The following is an 18,276-nucleotide window of genomic DNA, read 5'->3' on the forward strand; positions in this document are numbered from 1 at the left end:
TCATCCAACAGAGCAGTTCCTGTATTCTTCAAAGTGCCTGTAACGACTGCTTCAAATCCATCACCAACAACACTGAAAGCTGTAGTGGTCCCAGCTGTGCTTTTTCCTAAAGGAGCAGCAGTGTCTCCTGGCTTTAAAAAGGCCCTAGAATAAAAACATCCTGATGTGTTTTCCTTCCTACAACTACAGGGTACTCCAGGACCAATTGGGATTTCGGGACCAGCAGGACCAAAAGGAGAAAGGGTGAGTTTGCTTCAGAAAAGACCAATGTTCTGAAACAACTTTGAGGACAGAGAAGCTCTCTGGGATAGAGAAGCTCTAGATCTTTCTAGAGCTGGAACTGTTCCCTCCTTGTGCATTTAACACCCTCATATGGACCTCTTTGATTTCTGAATAGCTAACCCTCTGGGTTTTTATGTGCTTTGAAACACATCCTTTACTTTTCTTCTGTAGTACTGCTGTAGACACGGCTGTGCTGCCTGTTTACTGAACAGGAGTGTAACCATTTCTACTCTTTTTGTCTCTATTTCAGGGCAGTAAAGGAGACCCTGGAGTTATAGGACCAATGGGGCCAGCAGGGCTTCCTGTAAGTATGGGACTGCTAAGGTTTGTTATCTACAGGGCCTGTTCTTTGTGGTGGTTGACAGCTTAATCTGCTGCTGTCGTACAGCATTTTCAATTTCAGCCGGCTTACATGTTAAAGAACCAAAGTTACAAGCTTATGTGCTACACTATGGGGGTAACAGAAGAGCTTGGCAGCTTCAGAGCAGAGATTCAGAATGAAGTGGATGAAGCTGAAGGGAAAATGTTCATTCACCTCAGTCCTCAAACCACTAAAAGAAGCTGTGTGGGACTCCCAGGATGTGTATCTTGGTCCAAAATGCTGCTTTTGAGCAAAGCTGCTCTGTTTACCTTTCCACAGCTTGGGTGCCTGCCTTCCACCTGTCTCAGAGGGCCCCAGCAGTGATAGAAGCTGCCTTCAGTGAGGTTAATTCTACTCTTTGGGATTATTTTCTGCAAAATGAGGCCAGTGTGGGAACTCTAACTTTATGTAATTGTGGAGTTGCTTTGTTGTTTAACACACACAAAAAAAGGGAGTTTGTTGCTTTTTTCAGGGACTGCATTCTTTAAATTAGTTTGGTTTTTATCTGAAGAAGCCTTAGAGGAGGAGTAGTGGTGTTACAGCCTGGATGGTCTAATAGTGATGAAGAGGAAGTTGTCTGCTGGAAAAGTTATTTTATTTTTTCTTTACAGCAATGGAAAAAAAAGAAAGTAGCTCCTGGACACACATTCTTCTTTTTGAGTGGGAATACAACAGGCCTGACTTGTTTTAAAATATTTCTTTCTGTGTTGATGCATTTCAGGGTTTACAAGGTCTGCCTGGTGACAAAGGAATCCGGGTAAGTTATGAGGCAAACTTCTCGTATTTAGTTACTAATGTCTTCACATGGTAATGGACCAGTTAACTCCTGAGCAACTCCAAGTAGCTGGCATGTAATTGTCTGCTAGACCTCCACAGGAGTTAGTTTACCAGCTTGTATTTTAGAAGGTGATACCTGTAGCTCGTGCAGTCAGATGGGACATTGTGCTACATCTATCTGAAAGCCATAGGAGGGATTTTCTAGTGTGCTCATTGTTATCATAGCTCTCTCCTCAACGAAGCACAGGACTTCATGTGTAGTAGAGTTAGGCCAATGTGGCATGCTTTAGGAAATCCTGATTACCTGTTTACTGATGGTGTGGAGGGATTCCCAGGAGAATCCACTGACGTGGGACCACCAAATCTCATTCTGCTACTCTTAAATTCCCCCTGAAGCATGAAAAAGAAGGTGGCCCTCTAGCAAACGATCCTTCAGAGAATTTGGAAGATGGAAATTTGGGGAAGATAAATAAAATTCACTTACTTTAAAGAATCAGGCATGAAGTCTCCCCAGGTGTTGTCCTAGCTGGATGTGATAGTGAAGAGTTGGGTCAACCCAATAATGTGACTGGCTGCTTTTCTGCCATATTATCTGTTTTATAGAAAAATAAAAGTTACTAAAAAGTGCAGGTTGAGAAGCTCCTTGCTTTTTTATCAGATTTTCCAAAACATAAGGAATTTCTTGCCTGTTAAGGCTCTGAACCTTTCTGACAAAAACAGTTGAGAGCTATGATAATATTCTATATAAATGACAATTTCCATTTAGAAATACAAATAACTGCTGGATTAGAGTCTTCATAATATTAGTCATATGAACATGTCAAGGAGTTCAGTACCTGTGTATGTTTTTATGCACGTGTTCATACATAATTCTTCTCTTTGTAAGACTCTGGTATCACCTAAGTTTGTCTGAAAATGAAAAGTTTTATGATGCATGTGCCTGTGTGGTGATTTCATTATATGAATTTGCTTTTGATATATAGCGAGCGTTCTCTGTCCTTTATCTGCAATTTATTTCTGACTTTACTCTGCACAGAATGGGCAGGTTTAGAAAGCAGTAGCCAACTGGCATCTTAAACTAGGGGAGAGAGGTCCATGTCTTATGGGAGCTCCAAAGTTCTCCCCTTTTTTAATCATTGCATCTCTGGCTTTGCTTCTTAACTTCCTCTTCACTAAGATCCAGTTTGTTTGTGTGGCTTCCAAACAAAAAATAACTTTAACAGAATTCCTAGACTTTTTCAGTTGGTTTCTGAACTGGGTATTTTATTTAAAAGGATGCTCTTTCAATGAGTTGTAGATGGGAACTCTATGGGCTCTTGCATAAAGGCAAATGAAAACTGGGAGAAACTGCACCTCCTTGTAGAGGACGAGCTGGAAAACAGGAGTGGGAAGTTTTGCTGGTCCCTGAAGCACGTGTGCACTTTGCCTCACTGCAACTAGTATTTTGAAAAGGAAAAGTGCAAGAAACTTGAGACTGTAAATAGGCAAGTGCAGTGTCTTTGCAGGTGGGATCTTAGAAAATGCCACTTTTTCTAATGAGTTTTTGTACAGGGGCTTCTCCTTGCTCCTGCCCCTCTTAAAAAATTATGAACAGGTCACTGCTACTGACAGGAGCCAAGCAGCATGGTTTTGGTGAGGCCTCTTTGTCCAACTGTTTTGTCTGAATGCCTCCAACCCTTTGAAGTCACTACCGACATTGGACAAGTACAGTTTAGCAGAACTGGAGGCAGTGCTGGTTCCCAGGGTTTGCCCTGCAGCCCCATGTCCCCAGCTGAACACCAGGTCTGCCCCAGAGCAGGGGATGCAGCTTCTGCATCAGAACCTCCTCGGAAGTGTGGAGCAGTCTCTCCTGGCTTCTGGCAAAACTATGGCAGCAGTTCAGTTGGGAGACTTCAAAATGAACGAGAGGAAAAAGTGACAAAGGGAAGGCAACACTCCACTCCTGGCCTGTTCCACAGGGGGCTGGGATACAACCTCTACCTCCTTGGAAGTGGGAGATATGTTTGTTTGAAATGCCTCTTTTTCTTTTTTTTTTTTTGACAGTAGCAGTACATGTAGGAAGATTTTTAGTGCTGAGCACATTCAAAATGAGGATCTGCTTTGTTAAGCTCCCAGACAGTTTGTCCAAATCCTCTCTGTTACATTAGGCAGAGAAGTGCTTTTTAAATCCCAGAAATGCTCCTGTTGCCCTTTGGAGTGAGAGATCAGGCGACAGGCAAAGACAGTATCGTGGCACTAGGTAGCAGTGAGAACTGATGGCCGTTCAAGTAACCCAGCTGAAAAAGTGTAAGCCCTGGACTTGTGCTACCAAGCTGCTATCTTCAATGTTATTTTAATATCTGTGGGTTTTTTTTCTTGTGTGTATGTGTGTCCTCCTCGCTCCTACAGGTCTGCCTTTGTCCCCTTTATCCCTTCCTCCTCTTCCGCCTTTCTTCCCGGTTCCTTCCTTCCTCCAGAGCAACCCATGCCGCATTTTCCTGGATTATCCTCTCTCTTCCAGTGCTTGGTTCTGGGTGACTTCTCCTCATTGCCTCTCCTCTCCCATCCATTTCTTTTGCCAGCTTTGGGTTTAACACTTTTTTTAAAGAAAAACAGCAACCTGTGCTGTCTGACTTATCCCGTAATTCCTTTAACCCTCCCCACAAAGACCCTAAATTCAACTCCCTGTGAAGCAGCCCCTTCCCCTGGTTTATGCTCAGCAGCTTTGAGAATTTCTTCTATTCTACAGAAAGACTTGGTAGAGATACAACTGTCAATTCCTTATGCTATGCCCTAGGTCTTGGCTGACCTGCCATCTGTGGTCCTCCCTTGCCATCCTCCCTTGGTGAGGCAACAGGGCATTCCCTCAGCCCCTTTTCTGGCTGGCTTTCACTGACCTAGCACTGCCCCTCCACAAGAGAGCAAGCCTCCTCTTGGGCTGGGATTTTGTAATTTGTCTCCTTCCCACCCTGGCTCTGCTGTACTCGACCTGGAGCCTGCAGAGAAATTGTCAATATCAAAACCCTTTTAAGAATCACACCCTCCTGGGGCATGTCTGAGCCAGGAGGGCCGGGGACCAGTCGCTGCCCTGTGGCTGTGCTGCTTAGGGCTAGTCCCTTGTTTGACAAGTTTTTCACAGGGAGCACTACTCGGAGCATCCCAAAGGACGACCAGGCTGTGCAGATGGTCGGGGCTGGGTACTTCCTTCATTCTCAGCCTCTTTTTCTATTTGGAAATGCTGATGCGCCCCAGTGCACAAACCACTGTAAGACTCAGGCAAGGGCACTCATTCAAAGCTTTGCTGCTCTGGGATATGGAAGTAATTTTGCACCCTATAAAAAACCAAAATAACACCCCCACAAAAACCCTTCAACTTTTCAGGAAAAGGCAGCAACCCCCGCTGGCAAACCTGGTGGTGTTAAACTTTGTTAAACAGTTTAAGGAAAGGTTTCTAAAAACAATCCCATGAGTGAGCATTTCTTTAAGAATGAGAATTCAGGAAAGTACAATCGATGAAGGACATCTGTGCCAGCAGTGCCTTCCTGTTGCAGCATGAGAGCCTGCCTGGGGTCTGCTGCAGATTCCATCATCTGAGGCACCAGGCAGATGCTACCCCAGAGCTCCTGTGACAAAGAAGGGACTTTCTCAGGTCCCACAGATGGACATGAGATGGCACGCTGCTGGCCAGAGGAATGTCTGCCCAGTCAGTGAATCAAGGGTCCATCAGTCTCAGAAGACGCCCCTCTCTCTGCATATATCCTCTGCTGAATGTCTCCTAGCAATGGTATGTTGAAGGAGGAGCAGTGCTGCGCTGGCCATAGGCCTGCCCATAAAGTAATCCCTTTGATGCAGAGCCCTTCTATCCGGGTGGGATTTTAGCAGTGGTCAAAGTGCTTATGCAGCTAAGGGACAGTCAGGAGCTCCATATGCTGTTTTTCACTCAACATCTTAAGGAGAGATTTCTTTTAAAATGTTTCCTAAATATTTTTCTTTTTTTTTTTTTTTTAAAAAAACAACAAAACTATTGCTGACATTTGTTTGAAATGGATGATCCTAAAGCTTTTGTGTATTCTTTTTTTTTTTTCTTGGACTAAACTATTATTTACAGGGGGAGAGGGGCAAGAAAGGCTCTAGAGGGTCTAAAGGGGATAAGGGAGACCAAGGAGCGCCTGGATTAGATGCACCCTGTCCGTTGGTATGTTCTGTTTCATCAAATGTATTGGTTTAAGATTTGTCGGTGGGAAAGAAAGAAGGAAATGATAACGTAATGGTCTTGCCAAAATACAACCCTCGGCTGAGGGCCAGCCTGGTTCCCACTGCTGTCCATAGCAAAGCTGCTTCCTTCAGTGAGGAACCACTGATCCTTTGTGCAATCGGACTGGTGAACGACCATGGTTATATTCCTTCCTCTTCCAGAGCTCATGAAGGTTTGGGGGTACATGGGGGTATCCCATGTGCTGGGAGCCCAGGGCTTCCTCCTTTGTGGATAGAGCCCTGTGTCTCCTCTGCTGTCTGTTATGGCTCTTCTCTGGAGATGTTTAACGTCATCATGTCTACGTGATGGCCAAACCCAACTGCTGTTTTTCATGCCTTGGAGTAAGAGCCAGCTGATGTAATCGCCTGAGAGCGACACAGGGCACTCGAGCTGCATTACCCAGAGGGAAAACACATCTCAGTTATTTTAAATGGGATCTGTTTCTGTCAAAATAAATTGTCTATAAATCTAGACAAATGAATGAATATAGGGATATGCACACATTTTCATATAAAGCCATATGCTGCAGCAAATACAGCCAAAAATGTGTCATACTGCCACAAATCCCAGGAGTACTTGTGGATCGTGCATCTAGAAATGCAGCTGCTGGGTTTCTTAGTGAGGACAGAAAAACTGGCTGATTTCAGAACAGGGGAAACCCCACTCCCATCCTCTGAGATTTAACTTGGAGAAGTAACTCCTGACTTGCAGATTACAGAAAACCAGAGGAAACTGCAAGTACTGATTATACAGGAAAAAAAACCAAACAACCTAGAGTGGCGAACATGAGCTGTGTGTAATCTGGGTGTGCAGCAGAGTGCCCTGAGACAGTCCTGCTGGAGGACTCGGCCTCTCCTCCCGTGACATGGAGGTGACTGGCATTAACTGAAATAACGATAGTGGTTGATTTCATAAACAGGGTCTCCGAGGTTTTAAAGGCGAGAAGGGTGAGCCGGGGTTACCTGGGCTGGACGGCCTGGATGCCCCATGCCCATTGGTATGGCGTACCTTCCCTTTCCTGCATGCTCGTTTGCTTTTTGTGTCTTGGTGCTTATTTCCTGAGGCCTCCGAAGAGCTGCATGCCCTAGAAACACCTGGCAATTCTTGCCTCACCTGCCTCCATCCTGCCTTCCTCATGCTGCTGCTGTCAGAAGCAGGCCCTTCCCTCCACGCTCGGGTTCACAGCTGCCGTCAGCGTTACTCTGTGGCATGAGGAAAAATGCAGCGGGAGTGAAAATTTAGTGACAGCTGCTTCAGTTCTTCCTTTGCCTTCACTTGACAACTTTCAGTAGACTAACACATGAAGACCTACCTCTGTTCTGGCTTGGCTTTCCAGCAAGGACCTGCAGTGCTCGTGCCCTTGATTAACTCTGTTTAAGTGCCTGTGCGTGGCTAGCACAGCCTGACTGCTCAGAACTACCTCAGGCACCCTACAAATTAAGATGACTGAAAAAAATAATTACCCTTTTAGCAGGCCCGTGTGAATCCTATTAATTGGACACTTTTCTCCCTTGATTTCTGCTAGACAATTCCTATTTGTGACTGTCCCCATAAGTCCACTGCCGTACTCATAGAATCCAAGAAACCTAAATTTAGAATTGCCTGTTTCCTGATACCTGTTATAGTCAAGTGTTCAAGGGTGATTATTGTATCAGTGCCTCATCTAACCCAGACTATGACAAGCTTTATGCTCACTTAAAGGTATTTGATCCCATTCACAAAAGATGTGATATCAATCAGTTCACCTAGCTGGAAAAATGTGTCCCAAATTTAAAAATGCCACACATTTAGTTTGGAATGTTTTCTTAGTTTCCTGAGGAAGCTAGCTCTGAATTTGCCATTAAAAGCCTTCAGTAATCTGGTCTTTGAAGAGTGAACATTAGTCTTCCTTCCAGTGCTCCTTCCTCTGGGTGCTGCCATTGTCTCTTTGGGCTAGCAGTAAGAGTGACCGCTTGCAACGCCTCTGTTGCTGCTCTGTCAGTGCTGGGTGACAGAAAGAAACTTTTCTGCCAGTCCCACGTGTGAAATCATACCTGCCCAGAACAGTCCACAAAGGAGAGAAGAAACACCCACCCTTATGTTTAGCCTCCTGCTGATAACAGCCAGGTTTCTGTGGAGTGAGTTTTGGCTGAATAAGGCACCTCATTTCACAGGCACAAGGATCCTGGCGGTGCCCTGGCAGATTATGTTGCTTTTTTTACCTCTGCTTGCAGTTAGGATTCAACCCACGTGGCCACGTTAGAATGTATGCTTTTTTTCATACCTACTTGTGTTAAGGGAAACTTGCCAGAAAATCTGGTGAAATACAGATGCCATCATTTTTTTTGTATAGTGTGTGCTGGCATGCAAGCTAGCTTGGGAACGTGAATAAGCATGTTTTTTGATCCAACTAGGTTAAAAGCTTAGCATCCAGCTGACACATCCACGTGTGTGACTTACGGAGGCCGTGAACTAATGCTTTACACATCTGAGCCATGTGGAAGGAGATACTTGGTACTAATAAGCACGTCGTGTTTCCGTTCTTGGCACATTCGCCTGCAACAAACACTTCCTTGTGACCCTGGTCTTCCTTTGATCCCTAAGCTTTGACTCCCAGGCCTCCCATTCCTTCCTACACCTAACCTTCCATCTCCTCCTGCAATGCACTACACCAGTCATTCCTACCACCACCAGTGTACCAATGGGAACGCCACAATTTACCCAGTAGTTAACTCTTTACTTGGGATTTCCAGGTAGTGGGAGGGAGGGGGAGGAAATATCACAAGGAGACCGTGGTCTAAAAAGTACATTGGAAAGGCAACACAGTTGTAGCATCAGGTCAACATTCACTCCATCAGTCCCTGGAAAGTGCCTCTCCTTTAAACAGTTTATTTTTCAGTTTACTACTGTGCATTTGCTTTTCTGTTTGGTTTTTTTCCTTCCCCTTCTCAAATGAGACGATTCACACTGCAGGTTTCTCATGCAGTACTGAGAGAAGTGAGAACTGAGTGACTCAAGTGAAGAAATGAGCCTGCACCGTGCCTTGTACAATTGTGCTCCCTACTCTTGAGTCTTCCTGGGGAATAATGATAGCCCACAAACCTGACATGTGCATGCAGCACTACTTGAATTTCTCACGTCAGAGGTGTAGATCCTCACTTCTGACTTCACTTCCCACTCAAAAGCCCCTTATCGTTGCCACAATTTTCTGTTTTCTCACATCAAGGAGGGTTGCACTGAGATGAAATTAATGGCAGTAATTCACAAAAGCATTTCCCAACCGTATCATCTCAGTCTTTTAGTGGCACAGCCTTTAAAGTATCCAACCCTCCTCAACATTAAAAGATAAATATTAATAATAATTAAAAAATTATCATATGCTCACCATGGAAAGTATAGCCCAAGACTTTAGAGCTGAAGAAGCACTGGGGGATTTTTGCAGAAATCCCACTGACTTTTTATAGAGGCAAAAGCCCCCTCCTGGGGAGTCAGCTGAGGCATGCTCAGCCAGCACAGGGCCTGCCCAGCTGCTTGCCTTCCTCATTTCACCAGAGCAGGATCTTCTCAGAAGCAAGAAGGGACATCTGGGTGGGTCTCTTGCAGGATAAAGCAAACCCTTTAACTACCAGGGCAGAAAGGAAGTGAAGGATTTTTTCCAGATCCTCCTCAGCACCAAGGGTTTGTGCTGCCTCTGGGGTTTGCTTATACCCTCAGTGTTATGGAGCCAAGCCTGAGGATGCAGACCAGCCATCTAATGCCTTCCACTGCCAACTCCCTGTGGTATTTTTCTGGCTGAATGGGACCCCCTTGTGCTCCCTACTTACTTCAGGGAAGCCTGGCTAAACACCTTCCTCAGCAGGGAATGAGAACAAGCCTATGGACCTGGTGTACACAAGTTCCTTGCATAGCCTGCAGGAAAACCTCCTTCTTCATCCCCAGACCTTGCTTCCAGCTACACTAGTTATGTCAGCCAGAAGTCTGGGTCACTCAAGGGGTGAGGAATATCATTCAGATTATTCCTCCAGCCCTGGTTCAGGCTGTTTGTTGCAGCAGTTAACCCGTTCCTTCTTTCCTCAATCTCTGCATTATTTCCCGTGTCCTAAACTGCTGTTTCACCTATCTGTTTTGCAGGGAGAGGATGGCCTTCCAGTTCAAGGCTGCTGGAATAAGGTAAAAATAATTCTGTGCATGTTGTGACTGTGCTGAGCTGGCAGTGCTGCAGGTCCTGCTGGTGGTTTTTTATGAGCTTGGCTGAGAGCTAAAAAGATGTGAGGGCATGTATGGGATCTCCAGGACCATGCCCCTGAAGAGCCGCAAGCAAAACTCTCCCTTGTTTGTAGATTGTGGTTCAGATTTATGGGCTAAAAAGGAAAGAATTGCCTGTGTGGCCTTTGAGCTGCCTGGCCTTGGAGTGCTCTCCTACTTGAACAAGGATTAGCTTCCTACCGAGCCAGAGGCTGGGAGCTGGAATGCCCCAGGTGACCCGTGTGCCACGGGAGGCTGGTGGGAGCAGGGCAGAGCTTCACGGTTTGCTTTCAGCAGAGTGCACGAGCCGGGCTCTCGGCACCGGAGCCTGCGCTGCTCCCTCTGAGGGGTGGCCTGCCAGCTGGGCTGCAGCATGGGGCAGGTTCCTGCACACCACCCCTCAGGGTCCAGGCCATCCTCAGTGCCCGCCTTGTGTGTTAGTGCCAGGTGGCTCAGGCCACACTGGTAGGAAGCAAACGGAGGTGGAACGTCAGCCTGGAGAGACCCTCCACCCTCCCTGCCCCAGGGAAGTGAAAAGATCTATGCTGAGATCCAGCACCCTTCTTTTACCTTTTGGAGATCCCTGAGCTAGCTTCCCTGCTCCACTGTCCTTCCATCCCAGGAAGTGTTCCTTCCCCCTGCCGAGCTGTCACTAACAATTGGCAGTGAATTGTCACTAACACCCGTTTATATTTTCTTTTGCAGTGATGAATCTAACCCTGGACTGGCCTGTGTGTGTTACTGTACATAGAATATTTATTTTTATACAGTGTTCTTCTCTGAAATGCCAAAAGTTATGCATTTTTACAAATTATTGGAAAGCTGCATATTTTTTGTACAGAAAATACTAGATGTCCCTTCTTCCCCATTTGTTGGTTCTCTGTATAATTCTACATCTGCATTATGCTTGTTTTGTCATGGAGTACAGCTGTAATATTTACATGATATTTGTGCACATGTGATGAATATAGGAACTTAATAAATTATTGCATTAAAAGTGCCCAAAGGAACTGCCCTGTATAGATTTAAGGGTCATTTTCATTTTTCAAGCTGCAATCATTCAAGAATATTCCTAATTATTATGTATTTTTTAGTAAAGTGAAATATTAATAATTCTGTAGTGACTGAACTAAGGTATCGCTGGAAAGCCTCACAGCAGCCACTCTACATTGAGAAGGTAGAGATTCCATGATTAATAATTATCAAATGAGATCTGTTTCTCAAACGAGATTCAGCCAGCCAAGCGCAGCCTCCGCCACCTTCTCTAAAGGCTGTTCCTTGGCTGTGGAGGACCAGTAACATCTCCTCCAGGGGCTGTGGAGTTAGCAAGTACAAAGAGAATCTCTCCATCTCTTGCCTCTGGCTAAAACAGAGTACCTCCTATGAGGTGGAAATAATAATAAATATCAATAAAATAGAGCACCTCCCATGAGCCCGAATAACCTTCATAAGAACAAGCCCTGGTTGGCAAGAAATTCTAACACCTTTCTAAATTGTAGGCCTGTAAGTAGCTTAATTAAAGCCTCATTTAAAATTAAGCATATGGCAGAATACCTTGACGATACCCTAATGAATGTTTATTAGAAAAATCAATCCACATGGCTTTTTGAAATGTTAACCAAAGGTCGCATGCAAATTTGCAGAGCATGTCATTATAATTTGCATGCGTACATCTTAATTACCCTTCTTGACCTACCTTTGTTAATGTCTCAAGTCTAAACCACCCATCAAGAAAAAATAGACTAAAGTGGACATCACGATATACTCTTCTTAGAAAATGAGCAAAGGAGTAGAAGCATAAATCTGTTCCCTAAGACAGGTCCTTCTGGCTGCAGCTGGGCCAGCTAAGTCCTCACCACCACCTCTGCCTCCTGGACTCGGCTATTCAAGCCCTGTGCTCAACTGTTAATCGTTTTACAAGCTAGTAATTTGTTATTTTTTCCAGCTGATTCCATACAGCCTTTTAGCACCATCAGAGATGTGTTTCTCTTGTATGCAGAGGAGAAGTCCTGCCAGGGACCGCCTGAGGAACTGAGCCCAGCCCCTGACTGTTGCAACCCATTTGTCACCTCACCCTTTCAGACATTTATAGAACTTCATCTAAAAACCAGTGAGGTTTCTACCACTCAGTGTCCCTCCCTTCTATGTCCCGCAGGCTGTTCCTGGCCCAGATTGCTCTTGCAGTTGGCAAACTCCTTGCCACTTTCAACCTAAACTAATTCATGATATTTACAACCATTTCTTCTCATGCCAACATTGTCCTTTGGATGAAACTTTTCCATGTGTGATGTTTTCATGAGATGCTCGGGGTACTGGAGCTGAAATGGCATGGGAAGAAAATGAACTGCAGAGCAGCCAGGGATTCTTTTTTGCTTCCTCATTAATTTATCTTGTTAATATAAGACCCAGCTCCCTGTGACAAGGCTCTGCAGCTGTGAAGCTTAGCTAATTGGAGAAGCACATATTTAAAGGAATGCCCCAGAGCTCTGGAGGAGTCATTACACACCTGTTTAACACAGACTGGTTACTAAAGACCCAACCTGGTATGGGTTGAGGGTGTATTGGCTTTGGAAGGCTGTAGTAGTGGTAGCAGTGAATTTCCACTCTGGTTTTGTAGCACTTGGCCCACAAGGTAGGTAGTTCAGACGCTTCAGCTCATTCTAAAAATGATGGTGGTGTTTAATCCTCAAAATCTTACAGTTGTCTGGAAAAACCTGCTGATGCCTCCTGCTCCCCTTGGTGTCTGTAGCATGGTTTTGGTTTGGGAGTGTTATTTGGGATTGTCTTTGCTTGGGTTTGTCTGATCTAAAAGCAAACAGAACACACATCTGTTACCTTGTCTTGACACAGCTACTGAAAAGTAGAGTCTCGAGGTGATACTGACTCTGTTTTCTTTCTTGGGCTGTTTTTCAACTGATCTGTTTTTGAGAGAGAAAGCTTTTGTCTGAGGCACAGGAGACCTTGAAACAATTGACAGGGCTGTTGGAAGTACCTGACTTGTGTCAGCAAAAAGGCAGGAGAGGAGAGGCAGTCAATGCAGTTTGGTTTGCTTTGCTTCCAGCTCTGTCCCAGCATAACTCTTGTGTTGTCAGTGGAGATGCTTCTGACTCCACTGCAAGCCACAAGGGACTTGAGTGCCATGGCTTCCATATGACCTGGCTACCTTCTGTCAGCAACCCGCAGACACATGCAGGGTGTCAGCACATGCTGGCACCCTTATCCCTTCATTCTCTCCATCAGTCTGTCTGTAGCATTGGTTTGGCTTCACATTAGCTGCTGGACTTTAAAGGTGCCTACAGTGGGCAGCAGAACATGTGACCCTCTGAGACGTGTTTGATAGTCCCTTTGGCGTATCCTTAAAAAGCTGAAAGCTGAGTTTAATTCAGCAAAAAGTGTTTTAAAACCTGTCTAAGGTTTTGGAGGAGAGTCTACTGACTTAAAAATCTTTGTAAGTTCTACTTTCATTTGCAAACCTGCAGCTGCTTTTGCATCCTGGCAAAAAGGATCGACAGGCTTCAGCTGCAGAGAAAACAGCTCTCAGACCAAACTCTCCAGGGTGCTGAGGTCCCATGGCTTTCCCAGGAAGCAGGCACCTCGGTAGGGATGTCACAGCTCAATGGTTTTGTGAGCTCAGCCCACGACACGACCGCAGGCAGACGGTGCCTAGTGCGCGGGGGTGTTTTGGCAGTGGCACAGCAGGTTCTCTGTAGGTTTCTCTGCAGCCCCTCTGCTGGGTGTCGGTCAGGAGCGCCTGGTGCAGCTGACTGCCAGCAGAACACGGCACCTTGTGCAGCACAGGCAAGGGCAAGGACCCCAGGTTGTCTGCAGTAGTTGCACTGAAGTATAAAAGATGAAAGACAACTGATCTAGTGCTGGGAGAAAAGTATGTGTCAATGTTTCCTGCGGTTGGTGCAGGTTTTCTAAACTGGGGTTTGGCGTTTTCTTTTTCAACTTTTTCAAATGGTTTCTGAAGTAGGTTAATTAACCATTCTGGACTGCTGTTTCCACCATCACATCAGACGCTAGGGACAAACAGAGGCAGTGAACTGGTGAAACTCTACTGAATAGCTGCTCTGCCCAAACGTCAGTGCGTTGCTTTTCAAGAGAGACCCCAGTGGTGGAAGCTGGGTTTGCACCACCCTGAATCTGACAGTTTAGCGTCAGGGTCTGTCCCTGCTAACACCTGTAACCGGGTTGCTGTCGGTGGCTGTTAATTCTGCCTGGCTGTTTTCACATGAAACTGTTTGTCTGCCACTTCAAGGGTCAGACTCCCTGGCTGATAGCCAAAAAGTGAGAGAGCAGTCCGAGGGTGGAGAAGCTTGGGGAATGACAGCGGAATGAAAGGAGAAGAAGGAGTTTCCTGAAGATTTGCTGGAGACGTTTTGCAGGCTCCCTCCCTGGAGCTTGGGAAGAGCTCTTCGCTGCGCACCAGGAGTCTGTGCCCAGATGCTGCCCGCTGGGGCTGCGGGAGCTCAGCGTGCCAGCGCTTTCTGCTTCGCTTGCTGCCTTCTCCCAGAGGCTGGCGGCAGGGCTCGAAAATGACACCACTTATATTCTTTTTCTTTGGTCATTTTCACTTCATTCTATTATTGTGGTCAGACTCTTCACATGAAGAATTAAGCTCCTTTTCCAGCAGCTGCTGTATAATGAGTGCAAGACAGACAATATTTGGTGGGTGTGGGGGGAAGGATCCTTTGATCCAAAGCAGAAATCCAGCTTGAACAATTATCTTTAGAGAAACCAGTGAAACCCCCCATGTTCAGTTCAGAGTGCTGCTCAGAGAGGACATGATAAAACTGTGTGCTACCATTTCCGGTTACCAGACAACAAACTTCCACCTATATTGTTGATGATTCCATCTCTAACCTTTTCATCACAAACTTTCTTCTCCTATGAGACTATAATGAAGTTACTTTTTGTTGTTTTTTACTGAAAAGAGGAAAAAAGCATAATGAACATTTCCATCCTGAAGGCATGAAATATTCTGTCAGAGGAGGAAAATGTGGAGTGTGGAAAAAATTCTGGTTTCAGAATTATTGACTGAATAATTCCTTTGCTTTGTGTACTTCTGCTTTGGTCTCCACCATGCATCTTGGATGTATTTTGACCGGAGTCCTCCAGAAATACTATTCTTCTGGACCATTAAGGACCTTTTTGTGGGTACCTCTTGACAGATGTGCTTCCAGATGGAAAATAAGGATCATGAGTGTTAAATGGCCCTGTTATGCTTTTTAATACATTCACTGAAGGGAAACAGAGGTTTGGCAAAGTGCTGAGGGGTGCTGAGGATGTTTCCCAGCTGCCTGAATGGCAGAATATACAACTCTGGACACTGGTCCAACTGCCATGCAAATCTGGCATCCCTTACTCGGCTCCACTGCTGAAGGTTAAATCCAGTTCACACAGACACTACAGTGTCTTCCTACCACAGCTCTTGCAGTTTATTAGATTATTTATTTAGGTTAAATTTTATGTTTATTTAGGTTAAAAAACCCTAAAATTAATAATGAAGTACATATCCTACAAAAATGTTTCATAACATTTCTACTTCACTCAGTGCATTGGGAGTCTTGTTTAAAAACTAAACTACTTATTTAACTTTGAGCGTGTGGTTCCCATTTGCCTAAATGAAGCCATTTGCATATACTCAAGGCTATTATTATTAGAAAGATGTTATCTAAATCATTAAGCAGAACTAAATTATACGTGATTCATGCTACGGTTCAGAGAGAAAGTGCTGATCTGGAGTTCAAAGGGATGTCTTTTAAATTGGAGTGAGTCCCAGAAAGGCAATAACCTTCATTCAGACACCCTCTGCCAGCTCAGCTGGAATGATCCTGACCTTCTGAGCAGGACACCTGTACTCAGCACCCACGTCCTTTCACCAGAGCAGACAAAGTCTTCTGTTGAAGTAATTCCAGGATTACAAACAGCAGGGCAAAAAGTTCTACTGTCAGTTTCATCAGAAGAATTGTGTTTTTTCTTAAGACTTCTAACGGACGTATTCAGTCAATAAAGTAGCAAGGGAAGAAATTGTTTCAGTTAGGAAGCAGGCTGATGAAAGGGTTAATTTATTTTATTTGTATTTTTTTTATTTTTCCTTTTTTTTTGTGAGGGGAGGAGGGGAGAACCTGACCAGAACTGCAGGCAGTAGGTGTGCTCTTTTTTTTTTTTTTTTTTCCTTATTTTTTTAATGAAAGCAATTATGTATATAGTTTGATAACACTACTTTTACTTTCTATGAATGATTTCGGGGGCAATTTGTTCTCTCTTTTCTGTTTTCTTGTGTTTTCTTCTAGGCATTGGAATAATGCTTCTAGGCTTTTGGAATAAGTTTGTAAAAGTTCCTCACCCAAAATGTCCTCAGGACATTCCTTGTGTGTTTCTTCTCCCCAAGTTCAGCCATGAAACGGTGCTTTCCATAGGCAAACCATTTTTTTTTGTGGGGGCAAATGTGTCCACACAGGCCATGCCTAGGGACCAGGTACCAGTGACCTCTCCCAGACACAATGGTCTCTCCTAAACTCTACATTTACAAAATTCATAAGGGCTATGTTAGGGACCAGTGGATGGAAAATGGTCTCTTCCCATCTTAGGTGGTCTGTTGTAAAGCAATTAGTCTGGCAAGAGTTGCTGTGTCCTCTTCAGCAGCATTCTGCAGCCCAAGATCTCAGGCTTAGCTAGAAAGCTCTGAAATAGTAACTAAAAGAAACTTGTTTTCTGGAAGACAGCAAACTCTTGGTAGATACCTACTGAAGTATCATTGCCTCTTGCTGTTGTTTTTTCCTTCTCTAAATCCAGCAGTCCTCTCACATTCAAACTCAACTTTAGACTTTGCTTCACACTGAGCCTATGTGCAAATGCTTTGCTGGATAATGCTCTCTCCCTTTCTTTTACACTTTTCATTTTTTATTTGCCTTCCCCTGCACCACCCCTTTCCCTGTTTTTGTCCCTATTGCTTCCAGATGTCTTTGTTCCAGACAGAATGGCTACTTTCTTTTCTGTATTCTCAGAAAAATCTCAGTTGGTGACATTTTGATCATTTTTCCACTCACTTTATCCTTCCTGCTGTACTTCCTCCCTTCTTTGTCAAAAGTTTTGACGAAAACATCATGGCAAAACATGAATTAAGATTGTAGATGTTTGTTGATAGTTTTTGGAGTTGACTGTAAAGATTCTACTGTTTAAAACACTGGGAAATGAAAACAGTTTAGCTTTCTAGCTTTCTTACAATTTTGTTTGCTTGTTGAAGTTATTAAATAAATTTCTTCTTTTTTGAACAGTCAGAATTAGTCAGAATGTTGCAGATTTTTCTAAGAAGAACCTGCTAAACTTTTTTTTTTTTTTCTGCAAAATGTAACTTTGTTGAACTGCTGTCACAAAGTTTTGGTTAAACTTATTAATGGTAGGTGTGAGAGGACTGGTGGAATAGAACCTGTATTCTTGCTTTCCATTGTGTGCAGTTTGTCCATAGTCATTGGTGGGGGTTTGCTGGGAGTGTGAAATTCCATTTTGTGATAATTCCATTGTTTTCTCACAGTAATGTTTCAAAATATTGCTTCAGTAAAACTTCCCTTCTCTCCTGCAAAGATTTGCTTTTACCCCGGTGTTGCCCAACAACAACCCGCAGTGCTACAGACCAAGCAGATGTACCCCTTTGAAATCTCTACTCCTGTAGAGTAATCTACAGGATTCCTTGATTATTCCTTCTCCTCTCTCACCATTTCAAACTTAAAGATGGGGTAAACTGGGGCAGAGCATTGTCCTTCTCGTGTTTCCCCCCCACCCCACGGAGAGGAGGAGCGAGAGCACCCTTTCGATGCAGGGTGGAAGGGCCTAACTCCATAACATTCTCATAGTTTTCAGGGGTGCAAAATTGGCCCTAGATGTTGAGCAGCACAGTAACAGGAGGGAGTTTCTGGGGAAAGCCTGCTGATGTCAGGGGCTCTTCAGCAGCATGGCTTGCAGTGCCCAAGTTACAGGCCACGTCTATGGTACCTGTCAGTGAGAGATGAGAAGGTCTGAACAGAACAGGTCCTGCCAGGGAACGATCTTGTGTCTGGAGGCTTCATTTTTGACTGCTTGTCTTTGATACTGGGACAGTTTCTGTCCCACATCTGCTCATCAGCCAACATCAGTCAAATATTAATGACCTAATCCCTGTAGGAGAAAAATTTCTGAAGCAATTAGTTGTTGTTACATATCTGGCTTCCTTGAATTTTACAAGAGAGATTTTGCCTTTTTTTTTTTTCCCCCTCTTCCTTTGTTGGCATAGAATGTACAATAATTAATATACCTGTAGTAGAGTGATGAGTTATGAGTAGATCTTGACAGAGTATTGTTTCTGTGTAGCTCTTAAACACTGATTTATTGAGACATTTAAATCTGAATACACTTT

At 44.4% G+C, this 18,276-nt stretch overlaps 1 protein-coding gene across 1 annotated transcript in view; it reads left to right on the forward strand.

Annotated features, from left to right (window-relative positions):
* Positions 1-9,803, forward strand: part of COL13A1 (collagen, type XIII, alpha 1) — a gene marked incomplete at both ends in the record, with an annotated part of 58,567 nt that extends 48,764 nt beyond the window's left edge. The window contains 5 exons of the mRNA XM_008949751.1: positions 190-243; positions 533-586; positions 1,365-1,400; positions 5,508-5,594; positions 9,765-9,803. Of these exons, the coding sequence (XP_008947999.1) occupies positions 190-243; positions 533-586; positions 1,365-1,400; positions 5,508-5,594; positions 9,765-9,803 (270 nt within the window). The remainder of the gene's footprint in view (positions 1-189; positions 244-532; positions 587-1,364; positions 1,401-5,507; positions 5,595-9,764) is intronic.
* Between the last annotated feature and the right edge of the window lie 8,473 nt (positions 9,804-18,276).

The sequence above is a fragment of the Merops nubicus genome, unplaced genomic scaffold (assembly GCF_000691845.1).
Source record: "Merops nubicus isolate BGI_N331 unplaced genomic scaffold, ASM69184v1 scaffold81, whole genome shotgun sequence".
Classification (NCBI taxonomy): domain Eukaryota; kingdom Metazoa; phylum Chordata; class Aves; order Coraciiformes; family Meropidae; genus Merops; species Merops nubicus.